This window comes from Schistocerca serialis, chromosome 5 (genome assembly GCF_023864345.2).
Source record: "Schistocerca serialis cubense isolate TAMUIC-IGC-003099 chromosome 5, iqSchSeri2.2, whole genome shotgun sequence".
NCBI lineage: Eukaryota > Metazoa > Arthropoda > Insecta > Orthoptera > Acrididae > Schistocerca > Schistocerca serialis.
This window is the reverse complement of record NC_064642.1, coordinates 263,044,322-263,060,624: the sequence shown is the minus strand read 5'-3', so window position 1 is coordinate 263,060,624 and position 16,303 is coordinate 263,044,322. Positions and strand designations below refer to the sequence as shown.

General features: G+C 41.3%; 1 protein-coding gene across 3 annotated transcripts in view; it reads right to left on the bottom strand.

Moving 5' to 3' along the window:
• The window catches only part of LOC126481631 (uncharacterized), a 259,917-nt gene that overhangs the window by 110,164 nt on the left and 133,450 nt on the right, over positions 1 to 16,303 (bottom strand). For 2 of the 3 annotated variants that reach the window (XM_050105528.1, XM_050105529.1), the window contains exon 8: positions 13,699 to 14,616. The exons of the other annotated variant lie outside the window; for it this stretch is intronic. In XM_050105528.1, coding sequence (XP_049961485.1) covers positions 13,699 to 14,616 — 918 coding nt within the window. The remainder of the gene's footprint in view (positions 1 to 13,698; positions 14,617 to 16,303) is intronic. 3 annotated transcript variants of the gene reach the window in all.

Sequence of the window (16,303 nt, the reverse complement as noted above, 5' to 3'; positions counted from 1 at the left end):
CACTTTTGTAGTTCTTCTGTGGGAGGTTCTGGGTTTGAGGGGATGAGGAAGTGGCTCTGGTTATTTGCCTCTGTACCAGGTCGGGAGGGTAGTTACGGGATGCGAAAGCTGTTGTCACGTTGTTGGTGTAATGGTACAGGGATTCCGGACTGGAGCAGATACGTTTCCAAACTGAACAATCCATTGCCCTCACCCACCTAATCCTTCACCTACACATCAACTTAGCCAATGAACACACCCGTCATCTCCTATCCTTAATAAAAGTCCTTAATCTTTCCTCTCCCACATCCACACCGGCTGTTCAGAGCATCATCCTACAGGCCAACCGCAAATTAGAACAGCATGCCACCCTCCACCTCAAAAAACTATCCAATCTCCTGGTTTCCCACCTCCGGAAAGGCAACTCACTCACCCTTCACAACCTTTCCAGCAAACCTCAACCTCCTCTCATTGCACACAAACCCAGTCTCTCCCATCTACTCAATCTCCCACTTCCAGCTTCACTCCCTCCAAAACCTCAAAATTCCAATCAACACAATCTGGAACCACAACACCCTAATTCAGAGTTAACCTTTCCTCCAAACCTCTCTCCCAATCCAAAACCTCTGTCCTATCCAAAGGCCTCACCTTCAGCCCCACTCCCAGATTCAACCAAACAGCCCTTGTCAAAGATTTACTGTCCTACTCTCGTACTCTCTGCTGGAAATATCACTTTGCCACGAAGAAAAATGATCCTAATCCTACTCCTAATGATCCAACTCCCCAGGACACTATCCAAATTGAACCCCGCCTGGAACAGTTCCGTCCTCCGTTGCAGTGGGACCCACCTCCTCTTCCTCAAAATCACCCTCTCCAAACCTTCCAGGAATTTCTCACTTCCAGCCTTGCATTTCAATCCTTCTTAAAAAACCTTAATCCTACTACCAACATCACCACTGCTGAAGCCCAGGCTATCCGTGATCTGAAGGCTGACCGATCCATCGTCATTCTTCCAGCGGACAAGGGTTCCACGACCGTGGTACTTGATCGTCGGGAGTATGTGGCTGAGGGACTGCGTCAGCTTTCAGACAACACCACATACAAAGTTTGCCAAGGTAATCCCATTCCCGATGTCCAGGCGGAGCTTCAAGGAATCCTCAGAACCTTAGGCCCCCTGCAAAACCTTTCACCTGACTCCATCAACCTCCTGACGCCACCGACACCTCGCACCCCTACCTTCTACCTTCTTCCTAAAATTCACAAACCCAATCATCCCGGCGGCCCCATTGTAGCTGGTTACCAAGCCCCCACAGAACGTATCTCTGCCTATGTAGATCAACACCTTCAACCCATTACAAGCGGTCTCCCATCCTTCATCAAAGACACCAACCACTTTCTCGAACGCCTGGAATCCTTACCCAATCTGTTACCCCCGGAAACCATCCTTGTAACCATTGATGCCACTTCCTTATACACAAATATCCCGCACGTCCAGGGCCTCGCTGCGATGGAGCATTTCCTTTCACGCCGATCACCTGCCACCCTACCTAAAACCTCTTTCCTCATTACCTTAGCTAGCTTCATCCTGACTCACAACTTCTTCACTTTTGAAGGCCAGACATACCAACAATTAAAGGGAACAGCCATGGGTACTAGGATGGCCCCCTCGTATGTCAACCTATTCATGGGTCGCCTAGAGGAAGCCTTCTTGGTTACCCAGGCCTGCCAACCCAAAGTTTGGTACAGATTTATTGATGACATCTTCATGATTTGGACTCACAGTGAAGAAGACCTCCAGAATTTCCTCTCCAACCTCAACTCCTTTGGTTCCATCACATTCACCTGGTCCTATTCCAAATCCCACGCCACTTTCCTTGATGTTGACCTCCATCTGTCTAATGGCCAGCTTCACACATCCGTCCACATCAAACCCACCAACAAGCAACAGTACCTCCATTATGACAGCTGCCACCCATTCCACATCAAACGGTCCCTTCCCTACAGCCAGGTCTTCGTGGCAAACGAATCTGCTCCAGTCCGGAATCCCTGAACCATTACACCAACAACGTGACAACAGCTTTCGCATCCTGTAACTATCCTCCTGAGCTGGTACAGAAGCAAATAACCAGAGCCACTTCCTCATCCCCTCAAACCCAGAACCTCCCACAGAAGAACCACAAAAGTGCCCCACTTGTGACAGGATACTTTCCGGGACTGGACCAGACTCTGAATGTGGCTCTCCAGCAGGGATACGACTTCCTCAAATCCTGCCCTGAAATGAGATCCATCCTTCATGAAATCCTCCCCACTCCACCAAGAGTGTCATTCCGCCGTCCACCTAACCTTCGTAACCTGTTAGTTCATTCCTATGAAATCCCCAAACCACCTTCCCTACCCTCTGGCTCCTATCCTTGTAACCGCCCCCGGTGTAAAACATGTCCCATGCACCCTCCCACCACCACCTACTCCAGTCCTGTAACCCGGAAGGTGTACACGATCAAAGGCAGAGCCACGTGTGAAAGCACCCACGTGATTTACCAACTGACTTGCCTACACTGTGATGCATTCTATGTGGGAATGACCAGCAACAAACTGTCCATTCGCATGAATGGACACAGGCAGACAGTGTTTGTTGGTAATGAGGATCACGCTGTGGCTAAACATGCCTTGGTGCACGGCCACCACATCTTGGCACAGTGTTACACCGTCCTGGTTATCTGGATACTTCCCAACAACACCAACCTATCCGAACTCCGGAGATGGGAACTTGCTCTTCAATATATCCTCTCTTCCCGTTACCCACCAGGCTTCAATCTCCGTTAATTTCAAGTTGCCGCCACTCATACCTCACCTGTAATTCAACAACATCTTTGCCTCTGCACTTCCGCCTCGACTGACATCTCTGCCCAAACTCTTTGTCTTTAAATATGTCTGCTTGTGTCTGTATATGTGTGGATGGATATGTGTGTGTGTGCGCGAGTGTATACCCGTGTTTTTTTCCCCCTAAGGTAAGTCTTTCCGCTCCCGGGATTGGAATGACTCCTTACCCTCTCCCTTAAAACCCACATCCTTTTGTCTTTCCCTCTCCTTCCCTCTTTCCTGACGAAGCAACTGTAGGTTGCGAAAGCTTGAATTTTGTGTGTATGTTTGTGTTTATGTGGGAAACATTCCACATGGGAAAAATATATCTATAAACAAAGATGATGTAACTTACCAAATGAAAGCATTGGTATGTTGATAGACACACAAATAAACACAAACACACACACAAAATGGATGTGGGTTTTAAGGGAGAGGGTAAGGACTCATTCCAATCCCAGGAGCGGAAGACTTACCTTAGGGGGAAAAAAGGACAGGTACACAAACGCGCGCGCACACACACACACACACAGACACACACACACAGATATGCGCACATATACCGACACAAGCAGGTATTTGTAAAGGCAAAGAGTTTGGGCAGAGGTGTCAGTCAAGGCGGAAGTACAGAGGCATAGATGTTGTTGAATGACAGGTGAGGTATGAGCGGCAGCAACTTGAAATTAGCAGAGGTTGAGGCCTGGTGGGTAACGGGAAGAGAGGATATACTGAAGGGCAAGTTCCCATCTCCGGAGTTCTGATAGGTTGGTGTTAGTGGGAAGTATCCAAAATGGCTCTGAGCACTATGCGACTTAACTTCTGAGGTCATCAGTCGCCTAGAACGTAGAACTAATTAACCCTAACTAACTTAAGGACATCACACACATCCAAACCCGAGGCAGGATTCGAACCTGCGACTGTAGCGATCGCTCGGCTCCAGACTGCAGTGCCCAGAACCGCACGGCCTCTCCGGCCGGCTGAAGTATCCAGATAACCCGGACGGTGTAACACTATGCCAAGATGTTCTGGTCATGCACCAACGCATGTTTAGCCACCGGGGGCCGTTACAAGGGTAGGAACCAGAGGATAGGGAAGGTAGTTTGGGGATTTCATAGGGATGAACCAAGAGATTATGAAGGTTAGGTGGACGGCGGAAAGACACTCTTGGTGGAGTGGGGAGGATTTCATGAAGGATGGATCTCATTTCAGGGCAGGATCTGAGGAAGTCGTATCCATGCTGGAGAGCCACATTCAGAGTCTGGTCCAGTCGCGGAAAGTATCCTTTCACAAGTGGGGCACTTTTGGGGTTCTTCTGTGAGAGGTTCTGGGTTTGAGGGGATGAGGAAGTGGCTCTGGTTATTTGCTTCTGTAACAGGTCGGAAGGGTAGTTGCGGGATGCGAAAGCTATTTTCAGGTTGTTGGTGTAATGGTTCAGGGATTCCAGACTGGAGCAGATTCGTTTGCCACGAAGACCTAGGCTGTACGGAAGGGACCGTTTGATATGGAACGGGTGGCAGCTGTCATAATTGTCGTACTGTTTCTTGTCGGTGTGTTTGATGTGGACGGATGTGTGAAGCTGGCCATTGGACAGATGGAGGTCAACGTCAAGGAAAGTGGCATGGGATTTGGAGTAGGACCAGGTGAATCTGATTGAACCAAAGGAGTTGAGGTTGAAGAGGAAATTTTGGAGTTCTTCTTCACCATGAGTCCAGATCACGAAGATGTCATCAATAAATCTGTACCAAACTTTGGGTTGGCAGGCCTGGGTAACCAAGAAGGCTTCCTCTAAGCGACCTATAAATAGGTTGGCGTACGAGGGGGTCATCCTGGTACCCATGGCTGTTCCTCTTAATTGTTGGTATGTCTGGATTTCGAAAATGAAGAAACTGTGAGTCAGGATGAAGCTGGCTAAGGTGATAAGAAAAGAGGTTTTAGGTAGGGTGGCAGGAGATCAGCGTGAGAGGAAGTGCTCCATCGCAGCGACGCCCTGGACGTGTGGAATATTTGTGTATAAGGAAGTGGCATCAATGGTTAAAAGGATGGTTTCTGGGGGTAACTGATTGGGTAAGGAATCCAGGCATTTGAGAAAGTGGTTGGTGTCTTTGATGAAGGATGGGAGACCGCTTGTAATGGGTTGAAGGTGTTGATCTACATAGGCAGAGATACGTTCTGTGGGGGCTTGGTAACCAGCTACAATGGGGCCGCCGGGATGATTGGGTTTGTGAATTTTAGGAAGTAGGTGGAAGGTAGGGGTGCGGGGTGTCGGTGGCGTCAGGAGGTTGATGGAGTCAGGTGAAAGGTTTTGTAGGGGGCCTAAGGTTCTGAGGATTCCTTGAAGCTATGCCTGGACATCAGGAATGGGATTACCTTGGCAAACTTTGTATGTAGTGTTGTCTGAAAGCTGACGCAGTCCCTCAGCCACATACTCCCGACAATCAAGTGGAACCCTTGTCCGCTGGAAGAATGACGATGGATCGGTCAGCCTTCAGATCACGGATAGCCTGGGCTTCAGCAGTGGTGATGTTGGGGGTAGGATTAAGATTTTTCAAGAAGGATTGAGAGGCAAGGCTGGAAGTGAGAAATTCCTGGAAGGTTTGGAGAGGGTGATTTTGAGGAAGAGGAGGTGGGTCCCACTGTGACGGAGGACGGAACTGTTCCAGGCAGGGTTCAATTTGGATGGTGTCTTGGGGAGTTGGATCATTAGGAGTAGGATTACGGTTATTTTTCTTCATGGCAAAGTGATATTTCCAGCAGAGAATTTGAGTGTAGGACAGTAAATCTTTGACGAGGGCTGTTTGGTTGAATCTGAGAGTAGGGCTGAAGGTGAGGCCTTTGGATAGGACAGAGGTTTCGGATTGGGAGAGAGGTTTGGAGGAAAGGTTAACTACTGAATTAGGGTGTTGTGGTTCCAGATTGTATTGATTAGAATTTTGAGGTTTTGGGGGGAGTGGACCTGGAAGTGGGAGATTGAGTAGATGGGAGAGACTGGGTCTGTGTGCAATGAGAGGAGGTTGAGGTTTGCTGGAAAGGTTGTGGAGGGTGAGTGGGTTGCCTTTCTGGAGGTGGGAAACCAGGAGATTGGATAGTGTTTTGAGGTGGAGGGTGGCATGCTGTTCTAATTTGCACTATCTTGAGAAACAGCTTAAAAGTTATTATCCAGCAATGTATTTTCATTTGTTATTTATTTTCATGTCATCCTCTGCAATTAATTTTCTTTGTAATTACACATCTAATTAACTCTCCAATTGTTTACATCCCACAGTTCTCCAATTTCCAGAATTTGAGGCCTTATTTGTGCATTTTATGTGTGTATTCGGATAAAGTATGACCTCTGTACTGCCATTGAATGTTAGTAACCAAATCCAAACTGTAATTGATTACGTTAACTAAAATAATACAAGAGACATTATTGTAATTAAAGTTCAGAATGATTTTCTTATGGAAAATTAAAGATATTACTATAAAAGATTGCCATCAATACTGTACTTTATACCTTATTCGGCTGTTTCTTTATGTTTTGTAAAGTTTAATTACAAAATTAATAATGCTTTATTTAGGAAGCTATTGTTAAAATTCTATATAAAGTGATGCAGTGATGCTGTGACAAGTCAGTATTGAAGTTACTCTTGGAAGTCAAAGAGATAAGTGAAGTCTGTCCTTGTTTTGTTTATATGATGAGTGTGCAGTTTGGATGTCAATTAATGTGAATAAATTTTATGAAGCATGAAAATTTCGCATTCATTCATCAATGGACCAAGCAGAAGAAACTTAAGTTAAGTAACATTCAACATGTATCGTTACAAAGTGGCATGAAAAAATGATCTGCTACGAGAAATGATTGAATACATCAATGGAGACAAACATTTTATTGCACATGAGGACTGGAAATTGACACTAAAAAAATGAATAGGGGGGAAAATAGCACGAAAACATGGATCAGGGGAAAGAAATGAAAGAAAGAAGCCACCTGGTAGTATTATGCACAGAGTACAATTTAATAATTCCAGACACTTGGTTTAATTATCATGAATGAAGGTGTTTGGAAAACACTTGCAGGCAAAGGAAGGTTTCAAACAGATTATATGACGGTAGGACAGAGATTTCAAAACACTGCAAAAAATTTCCAGTAACAGATGTTGACTCTGACAATAATTTAATGGTTACCAACTCTAGATTGAAACTAAAGAAATTCCAGACGGGTAGAAAATTGAGGAGACTGGACCTCAATAAACTGAAAGAACCACTGGTTGTTGAGAACTACGAAGGGAGTATTAGACAACATTTGCAGAAATGGGGGAATGGAATACAATACAAGGCAGTGAGTAGCTTCCAGAGATAAAATAGTGAAGGTAGCAGGGAAACAAATAAGCAAAAACACAAGGCCCGGCAGAAATCCTTGAGTAACACACGAGATGTTGAATGTAATTGACAAAAAGAGAAAATACAAATATAAAGCAGGCAAAAGGGAAAACTGATGTCTAAAAAATGAGACTGACAGTGGAAAATTGCTAAGCAGGAATGGCCAGAGGAGGAATGCAAAGCTGTAAAGCATGCATGACTGAGAAAGATACAGGCTGCCTATAGGAAATTAAAGAACCCTTTGGACAGAAGCAAAATTGCTCCTGAACATCACAAATTCAGTACTAAGCAAAGAAGGGAATGCATGGAGGTGGAAAGAACATATAGAACAGCTATACAAAGATAACCAAATGGAAGACAATATTATAGAAAGAGAAGATGGATTATACGAAAATGAGATGGGAGGTATGGAACTACAAGAATAATTTGACAGAACACTGAAAGAACTGAAACAAGGTACCTGGAGTAGATGACTCAGAATTACTGAGTTCCTTGGGAAAATGCATAATGACAGGCAAAATATGCTCAGAAGTCAAGAAGACTGTAATAATATCAATTCCAAAGAAAGGAGGTACTGACAGATGTGAATATTGCAGAACCAACATTTTAATAAGTCAGTGTTGCAAAATACCAGGCAATTCAAAAAAATGTTTACAATTTGACAGGGCACATTGGGCATGCAAATAAGGAACACTAATCACACAGGAACTGGGTGTCAAACATCACAAGAGGGCACTAGTGTCACAAGAGGGCATTGCCATACAAACACGGGCGGAGGGCATTGAGGCCATCACCATTCATGTTATGGAAGCACTGGGAGTAACATGGGTATCTATACGTACCAATTAATGGCTGAGATGCATTTGATCTATGGCATCGCCATTTGCAATGGACGAGAAGCCATGCCACTGTATCGTGCACATGCCTCACAACGCAAATTTACTCTTAATGTATAGGTCAGAGACTATTTAATTGAGCTGTACTCTATCTGGAACCGACTTGATGGTCACATGTATCTTGTATTCCTGCGGGATGTCCTGCAGGACCTGCTGAATAATGTTACCATGCCTATTCATCACTGCGTTCAATTTCAGCACGAGGGAGCCCCGGCTCGTTTCAGCAGACAACTGAGGACACCATCAGCAGGTAATCTTTCCTGGCAGCTGGATTGATCCATCACGCTCACCCGATTTGTCCCCAATCAAGTTTTTCCTGTGACTGTATCTGAATGGTCTTGTGTACGAAACAACTGTTACATCGCTGGAGGGCTTAGTGGGCAGGATTGCTGCGATTGCTGCGGCAGCAGAATGTCTTCGAAATACACCAGGTATCTTCAACACATCGTCAATGTGAGGCATGTCTCGATGCATCTGGACAAAACTTTGAGCACCTCCTGTAGTGGGCATCCATTTGTAGTCTGAGGGTAAATAACTGCAATTTCATTTATTAGTCCCGGATGGCCATTGCGACTGCCGGTTCCTATGCGATTACTAACCCTTGTTGTATGCCCGATGTGCAATGTCAGTTTGTAAACATTTTTTTGAATAATCCTGTACTGACACAAACACCTCCAGAAGTTGACCTCAAGATAGAAAGGTATGAACACGTTGTTCTTATATTACGAGTCTGGATCTGAAGGTGCAGAAAGTGGTTGCTAAAGGTGGACAGCTAATGGCACAGATGACTCAGATTATGGAGCTAGTAATTACTTGCAGTCACTGCATGACATTGAATGGAATCTATATGTCAGTCCCAAATACACTGACTCAAATGCAACCTGAAATAATGCAAAGTGTTGCTCCAGAGCTGATCAAAGGTCAGCTTGCCATGTGCGGGCAATGGTGACATAAGTAATGTGGAGCAAAGACAGTCACACTTTCGACAGAGTATGCAGTTAAAAACATCCGAACTTACATGGGATGCCCATGCTGATGATTTCATTAGGAGTTTTAGTGGTATACTACCATTACTACAGGCTGATGTTGAAAGAATCTCTTTGTTGCTAATCATTTGAACAAAGATGCTTATAACCGAGGAGTGCAAAAAGAAAAGGAAGAATGACATATGCTGAATTTGAGGCACCATTTTCGAGAAAGTAAAACGCACGCAGGACGGCATTGCAGATGTGTTTGTAATAAAGGATATTCCACAGAGGCCTATGTACATTAACATAATTTTTGGAGAAGGAAATCGATAATAACTAGCACTTACGTAATCCAATTGAGGAAGAGGATGTAGTAAAATGGGTCTTGAGGTATCTATCTTCCAAAATACGAAGACATCTGATCAGATGAGACAATGTTGGGACAGATAGAGAACGAAGAAAGAAGAGATAAGTGAAGGTCTATTACAAAAGTATCGGAACCCCCCCCCCCTTTTTTTTAAGCATCTGATGGATCTGAATCTAGCGTGCTTGCATGAGCTGACTTTGAACCTTGGTGCACATGTGTGAATTTTTTCCCACCTGTTGATAGCATCAGTTGCTGGCAAGCAGCAAATGAGTGATGTTAAGTGTAGTGCTCACGTCAGTTTTTCATCGCAAGGGAAATTATGGAATGACTGGAGCACTGCTACTAAATCAAATTTTGCCAGAAGCTGAGTGATAGCCAGGTGGAAACCATTCAGAGGATTCGGACTGCTTTCAGGGACAATGCTATGGGCATCACACAGATTAAAGAGTCGTATAACCGGTTTAAAGACGGCTGCACACTGGTGGAGAGTGAGCCACACTCCAACCAGCCATCAACATGTTGAAATGACCAGGTCAGTGCCAAAGGGAATGCTGTGTGGATGTGTGACTATCAGAGAAATTGCGGAAGAGATGGGTACCAGCACTTTTTGGCACATTCCATTGTGACTGAAAATTTGGCGATGAAGACAGTGTTGATGATATTTGTGCCGAAGCTGTTAACGGTGGAAAAGCAACTTCATGTTGAAGTCTCACAGGACATGTTGGAGTCTGCAAACAGTGACCCTAACTTCATGAACACCACAACCACTGGTGATGAGTCCTGGTTGCACGGGTATGGGCTTGTAAACCATATCCCAGTCATCATCAACATCAAAGTGATGCTGACTGCTTTCTTTCACTCCCATCATGTGATACACCATAAGCACAACTCACAGGGTCAAACAATCACCAAAGAGCACTACAGCGATGCCCTCCGTTGCCTGCATGATGCTCTTTTTTGTGTGTGTGTTTAAATCTATGCAGCAGAGCCTAGGCTAAGTGCCATACAAACAGCAGTAAGCGTAAACAGGGACAAATAACAATATAGAATGTGACAACTTTGTCTGCCTGTTTTTCATATGTGTGTGTTAAGCGAATGGGTACTGAAAATTGTTACACGTGTTGTAAAGAGCACAGTGATAACAGGTGGTAGCAGTCAACAGGGCTGTACTGGTAAAAAAACATAAAGTAGTGTGCTGTAGATGGCCAACAAGGACCCAGAGCACCAAAATGTGGCAGCCCATGGCTTGCAGCAGTGGGGAATTAGATGAACACATCTGAATAGCTGGCAAGACTGCCAAATGAGCACTCAAAAGGGGCATCCACATTGATGCTATAGCATGTGAGTGGTTGTGTAATTTTTTTTTTTTTTTTTTTTTTTTTTTTTTTTTTTTTTTTTTTTTTTATTACGATGCTCAAAGGTCAATATTACACGGAGTGAGACTGCCCAGTGCTATTTATTTGCCACTGTGTGTTTTATTTCAGCAAACTTTAAAAAATAATACAAGATTTTACTGTTTGGAATATCTTCTGTTAATGTTTTGTGATGTCTTGCTTAGAATTATCATTTTGTCATAGGGTAATTAAATGACTAACCAACTGAAGAAATGGAGCAACAAAATGACTTTCTTGCATTTTGTGATGTACATAAACAATTGAGTTCCCCGCCTAATTTGGAAAATGCATCTGATGTTTGACTGAAGTAATGGATTTTCAAAGGGATATGTTTCATCACCATCCATAATTTTGAATAATAGGTTACTACAAAGTTAAGGTGAATTTGTTTAAAATCTGCAAATGTTATCTTTATTCTAGTTATTTCTTGTGTATTATGTCCATATTTATACAAGTGTTAGTGCATTTACACTGTGTAACACAACAGCATTTCTGTAGTATTCATTTACATTTCATGATTTAAATATTGTTTTTGCATTGACTATCAGAATAATGAGACTAGACCACTCGAATCAATATTATGCTTAAGCACCCTTAAATTTTGTATTTCGGTGACTTGATGGTTGTTTCCCTGCTAATAATCGAGTAAACAAAAATTGTCAATTAAATGTGTAAACATCTTGAGTGTGAATGAGTAAATGTAATTAAACTGCTCAAAGGATTATAGAAGTGTAAAGCCATAAATTAGAGTCTAGCTACATAGTAACAGTCGAGGGCACTGATTTTTTGGGATTTGAGTTTTGTTATTTTATCAAAACATTACAATTCTGCAAAACAAAGAAGGTGTGAAGATGTAAGGGTATCATTGTCGATACCCCTACTCAGTGCTTGATTTGTGACAGTACGCGCCGGTATGCCATACCAGTACGTCTGACAAAAAAAGGGCATTAAAATAAAGTTTTAAGACTTCTAAATTTAAAAAACACCCCTGGAAGGTCAAAACACCAGAACCTCTTTTTTCACAATCAAGCACTTCCATTAGCAAATAATCTATTATGAACACAAACTTCCAGGGCATACCCGTATCGCTGGCCTTCAGAAGGTTCCAGAGGTAACAATTTGCATTAACAAGTGGGGATTAATGCTTGGCCGATGCAGGAGAGGCAGTTCAGCCGATGATTAAGGCCAGGGTGCAGTCAGTGTCAAGGAAAGTTTAACTTGTTGAAGAAGTATGTGCAGTATTAAGATTTTGAAAAGTAAAGTGAAGGGAGGAAGTGTTTCTATAAATATGGAAGAAGTTTTGTCAATGTATTTGCAAAGAATCAAAAATTATAAGTGAAAAAGAGATCACAGAATATTATATGTGTGGCACATTAATGCTATCTGGAAGTTTTAATATTATAAAGGTGACTGACTGTCAGTAGTACCGGATATTGGAATAAGCTATATTGTGAGCTAGTGAGTCAGTTTAATTCTTCTTAACATAATTTTCAAGTTAAACTTCTCATTGTTGCCAGATGGAATGAGTGCTGTGAGACTGTGTAAGAAACAATAGGAACCATTTACTTGTCTCAAGACTTAATAAACTGTGTTTCCATTAAGCAATTTTTTATCATTACAGAAATAGCATAACATTTTGCTTCCTATAAACATAGGTAGCAGTGTGTTGGTCAGTTCAGGCACACAGTATAATTCAATAACCGTCTACACACCTGGAAGTAATTCCCATCTCTTTTCTTTCATTAGCCCAACAGCCAAGTGAATTATTCAATAAACAACAGGGGGTGGTTGCAATGTGAAGCAATAATTATCTTAGAAGATAGACTGATGATATAGCATTTGCAGATTTTGGGAAAGATTTTGACAACGTTAACTGGAATGAATAACAACAAAAGTAAAACAAAGATAATGGAGTGCAACTGAATTACATCTGGTGATGCTGAGGGGATAAGCTTAGGAAATTAGTACCTAAAAGTAGTAGATTATTATCTAGACATCAAAGTAACAGATGATGGCCAAAGTAGAGGGGTAAAAAATGCAGACTGGTACTAACAACAAACAAGTTTCTGAGAAAGTGAATTTTGTTAACACTGGATATAAATTCAAGTGTTAGGATATCTTTTGTGAAGGTAGTTGTCTGAATTGTAGCTTTGTCCAAAGAGCACTGTGGATGATACACAATTCAGATAAGAAGAGGATAAAAGCTTCTGAAATATAGTACCACCTAAGAATAACTAATGAAGAGGTACTTAATTGAATTGGGGTGAAAAGAAATTTATGGTACAACTTGAGTAAAAGAGGGGCTAGGCTGATAAAAAACACACTAAGGCATCATGGAATACTTCATTTAGTAATGGCTGGAAATGTGTGAGGTAGAAGTTACTAAGACTTGAGTACAGCAACATTGTCCAAATAGATATAGAGTGCAGTGGTTAAACAGAGATGAAGCGACTCACAAAGGGTAGAACAGCATGGAGAGTTTCATCAGACCAGTTCCAAAGATGATGACGATGACAACAACAACATTATAAAATGGTAATTATGGAGACAGAGTTTCACAGAGAGGAAAAAAATGAATAAATTAATGGTTTATTTGTGCAAGTACTGCTGGCATAAGAAAGAAGTGGTGGTAAATTTACAGGTCAGTATACACCTTTAATTTTACACAAAAGCTGAATTCTTAATTACATCACAAAGAACATTTCTCCAGATGTACAAGAAATAGTCACCATTCATACCAAGTCAAGCATAAATTGACGAACTTGAGAAGCTCAGTGCTAGGACATTTAAAAACTGAATGATCGTTTAGTTTTATAGCAAGGCATATGAGCATGTCATAATTTAACTAAATGATATGTATTTGATATACTACTCACCTTTGGTGGAGGAGGATTTTCTGATTTTTTCTTTGGTCTTTCTGTATCACTAATATCTTGACAACATATTCGCTGCTTTGACTTTCGTAATCTGTTTGCACAGTTCTTTAAGACGTTGCCTGATCTTATATCTCTAACAACTGGACATGGTTCCTTGTAAGGCAATTTTAGTAGTGTGTCACATTGTTTGTTCTTTTCCACATCCACTGCACTTTCATTTCTGCAGTACTTGAAACAAGGTTCAGGTTCTAATACAATATTCTGTACAGCATATTCCGTACATGAGCCAACCTCTTTACTACCCTTTCCTTCTTGATTCTGTTTGCTGCAATTGGATGAATTCTTTTTGCCCTGACAATAAAGAAGGTTATTTTTCTTATTCAAAACATTTTGTTTCCTTTTGGTTTGTAAAGGCTGCTTTCTCTGATGTATCATTATTCTATCATTGTCTCTAATGTTAACTGAAGTCACCCTTGGTTCTTTCTTGCACTGATTATTCTTTCGTAATAATCGTGCATCTGATGTGCTACGGAGGAGGTATTTTCTTCCATGTGGCAGGCATCTGTAGTGATATTTGTTTGTTATTTTTTCATATGTTTTCTTTGATATTTTACCAGACCTACACATCTTATTTTGTACTTCAGCAACTATTAATTTACGCTTACATGTAAGAAGTTTTCTTTGATTAATGCTAGATCTGCGTGTGTCCATGCAATTTCCCAAATTTTGTACAGTTTGCATGTGACCACGTTCACTTATTTTGTGGGAAAAATTACTTTTACTCAGTGGATTTTCTGTGGAATCCTCACAGTTTGTACAGTGGTATGACTTGTTTCCATTTACTGTATTACAGTTGTTTTCTACAGGCTGCCTGGGAGTGCATATTATATCATCAGTTTTATGAACAGGTGTAAAATCCTGAAAGAACAACAAAAAAGTTATTCAGACATACAGTTAACAGCATCACACTGAATTTAGAGGATGAATAAAGATGGCCAATTTACATTATTTTAATTTCAACTGTTAGCAAAAGATATTTATAAAATATATGATACGTGTTAGGAAGCTTATGTTTCCTGTTGGTTGATTAAATTTTTTGCAATGTTGATTCACTCAATCTGCTCACAGAACAGTCTATATATGCAAGACATCCAAAAGAGATATTCCTAATACTGAACTGAAAGCCTGGGTGTAGCATTAAAAGAAAAGGGAAAAAAAAAACAATCCTACACATTCTACTGCAGCTGTGACACAATGGGAGAAAATAAATAAATACAAGGGGGAAAAAAAATGACAAAAGTAGTAGCTTTGAGATAGAGAGCTTCTTTCATGTGCCAGAGTAGTGAATAGGGTTAGAGGAAACAGTATTATGAAAGAATAACCAGAAAAGTTACCCAGAATATTTTGTCAATGCAAAACATTAGAACAAAATAATGGAGAAACCAACACTAACATGTCATCAACAGATTATAGTTGTAGACCTGGGAAATTGGCTGAGATATGGAGGGTAACTGATATGCCAGAGATAACGGAATGAGAGTGTAAGATCAACAGATAATTGAGACAAAGACGATGTAAAACAGAAATGTAGGTAATAGAGGAGAAACACCCAGAGGAAGGAAATGCCACAATAAGATACAGAAACATGAAAGTGATAGATGAAATTTGAAAATACATAAGTATATAAATGTAGCAAAAGAGTGGAAACACTATCACAGAAATGAAGAAGTAAGTTTGGGGAGAGATGTCTCTGAAAATAAGGTAGTGAAGAACAAGCAGAAGGAGGAAGAGGAGAAAGATTACTGAATGGCTGCTTAATGACAAAAACATTCCGTAGAGGAAGTTCCCTCCTGCATATTTCTGCTCTGAGGAATAAACCAATTAACATACCTGACAAAACAGATACCAAGGTCAGAGTTATTATTTTTTAAACATGCTGACATGCTGATGACAGAATTTTGTTAGTTACTAGTAAAGCCACACAGACAGTGCCCATTTATTCTTGGAAAAAAAAAAAAAAAAAAAAAAAAAAAAAAAAAAACTGAATAACATTTCCATGGGTGGAGCTTGTGTAGTACGCGTTTCTACTGACAGGCATGTATAGTGCCACTCATTGCCAGTTCAGTGCCACCTGTGTTGTCAACTTGGCTTGTTCTGTTCATCTACAGTGATTGTTTTTGCTAGCGCTGTTTTGTTCTAGTTTTGTTTTATATGATTGCAAGTTGTTATACAGCTGTGAAATTTTGTTTTCTACTGTTTTAATGCTGAAAACAGCTTACATAGATGACAATATGGGAAAACCTCAAGTGTACAAGTGGTTTGCTCGATTTAAAAATGGTGACATGTCTACGAGCCTCATTCTGGGCGTCCACCAAATGCATGAATCGATGAAAATATTGAAAAAATTTGAGATCTTGTGCTCACAGACTGTCTACAGACAACTGATCAACTCTCAGAAATTATTTGGTTATCTTGGAGCTCAGTTCAGCATATTTTAACAGAAGATTTGGGAAAGAAAAAGGTTGCTGCCAAGTTTGTTCCTCGAGTTCTGAGTGACAATCAAAAGGAATGCTGAGTTGAAACATGTCCTTATTTGAAACAATAG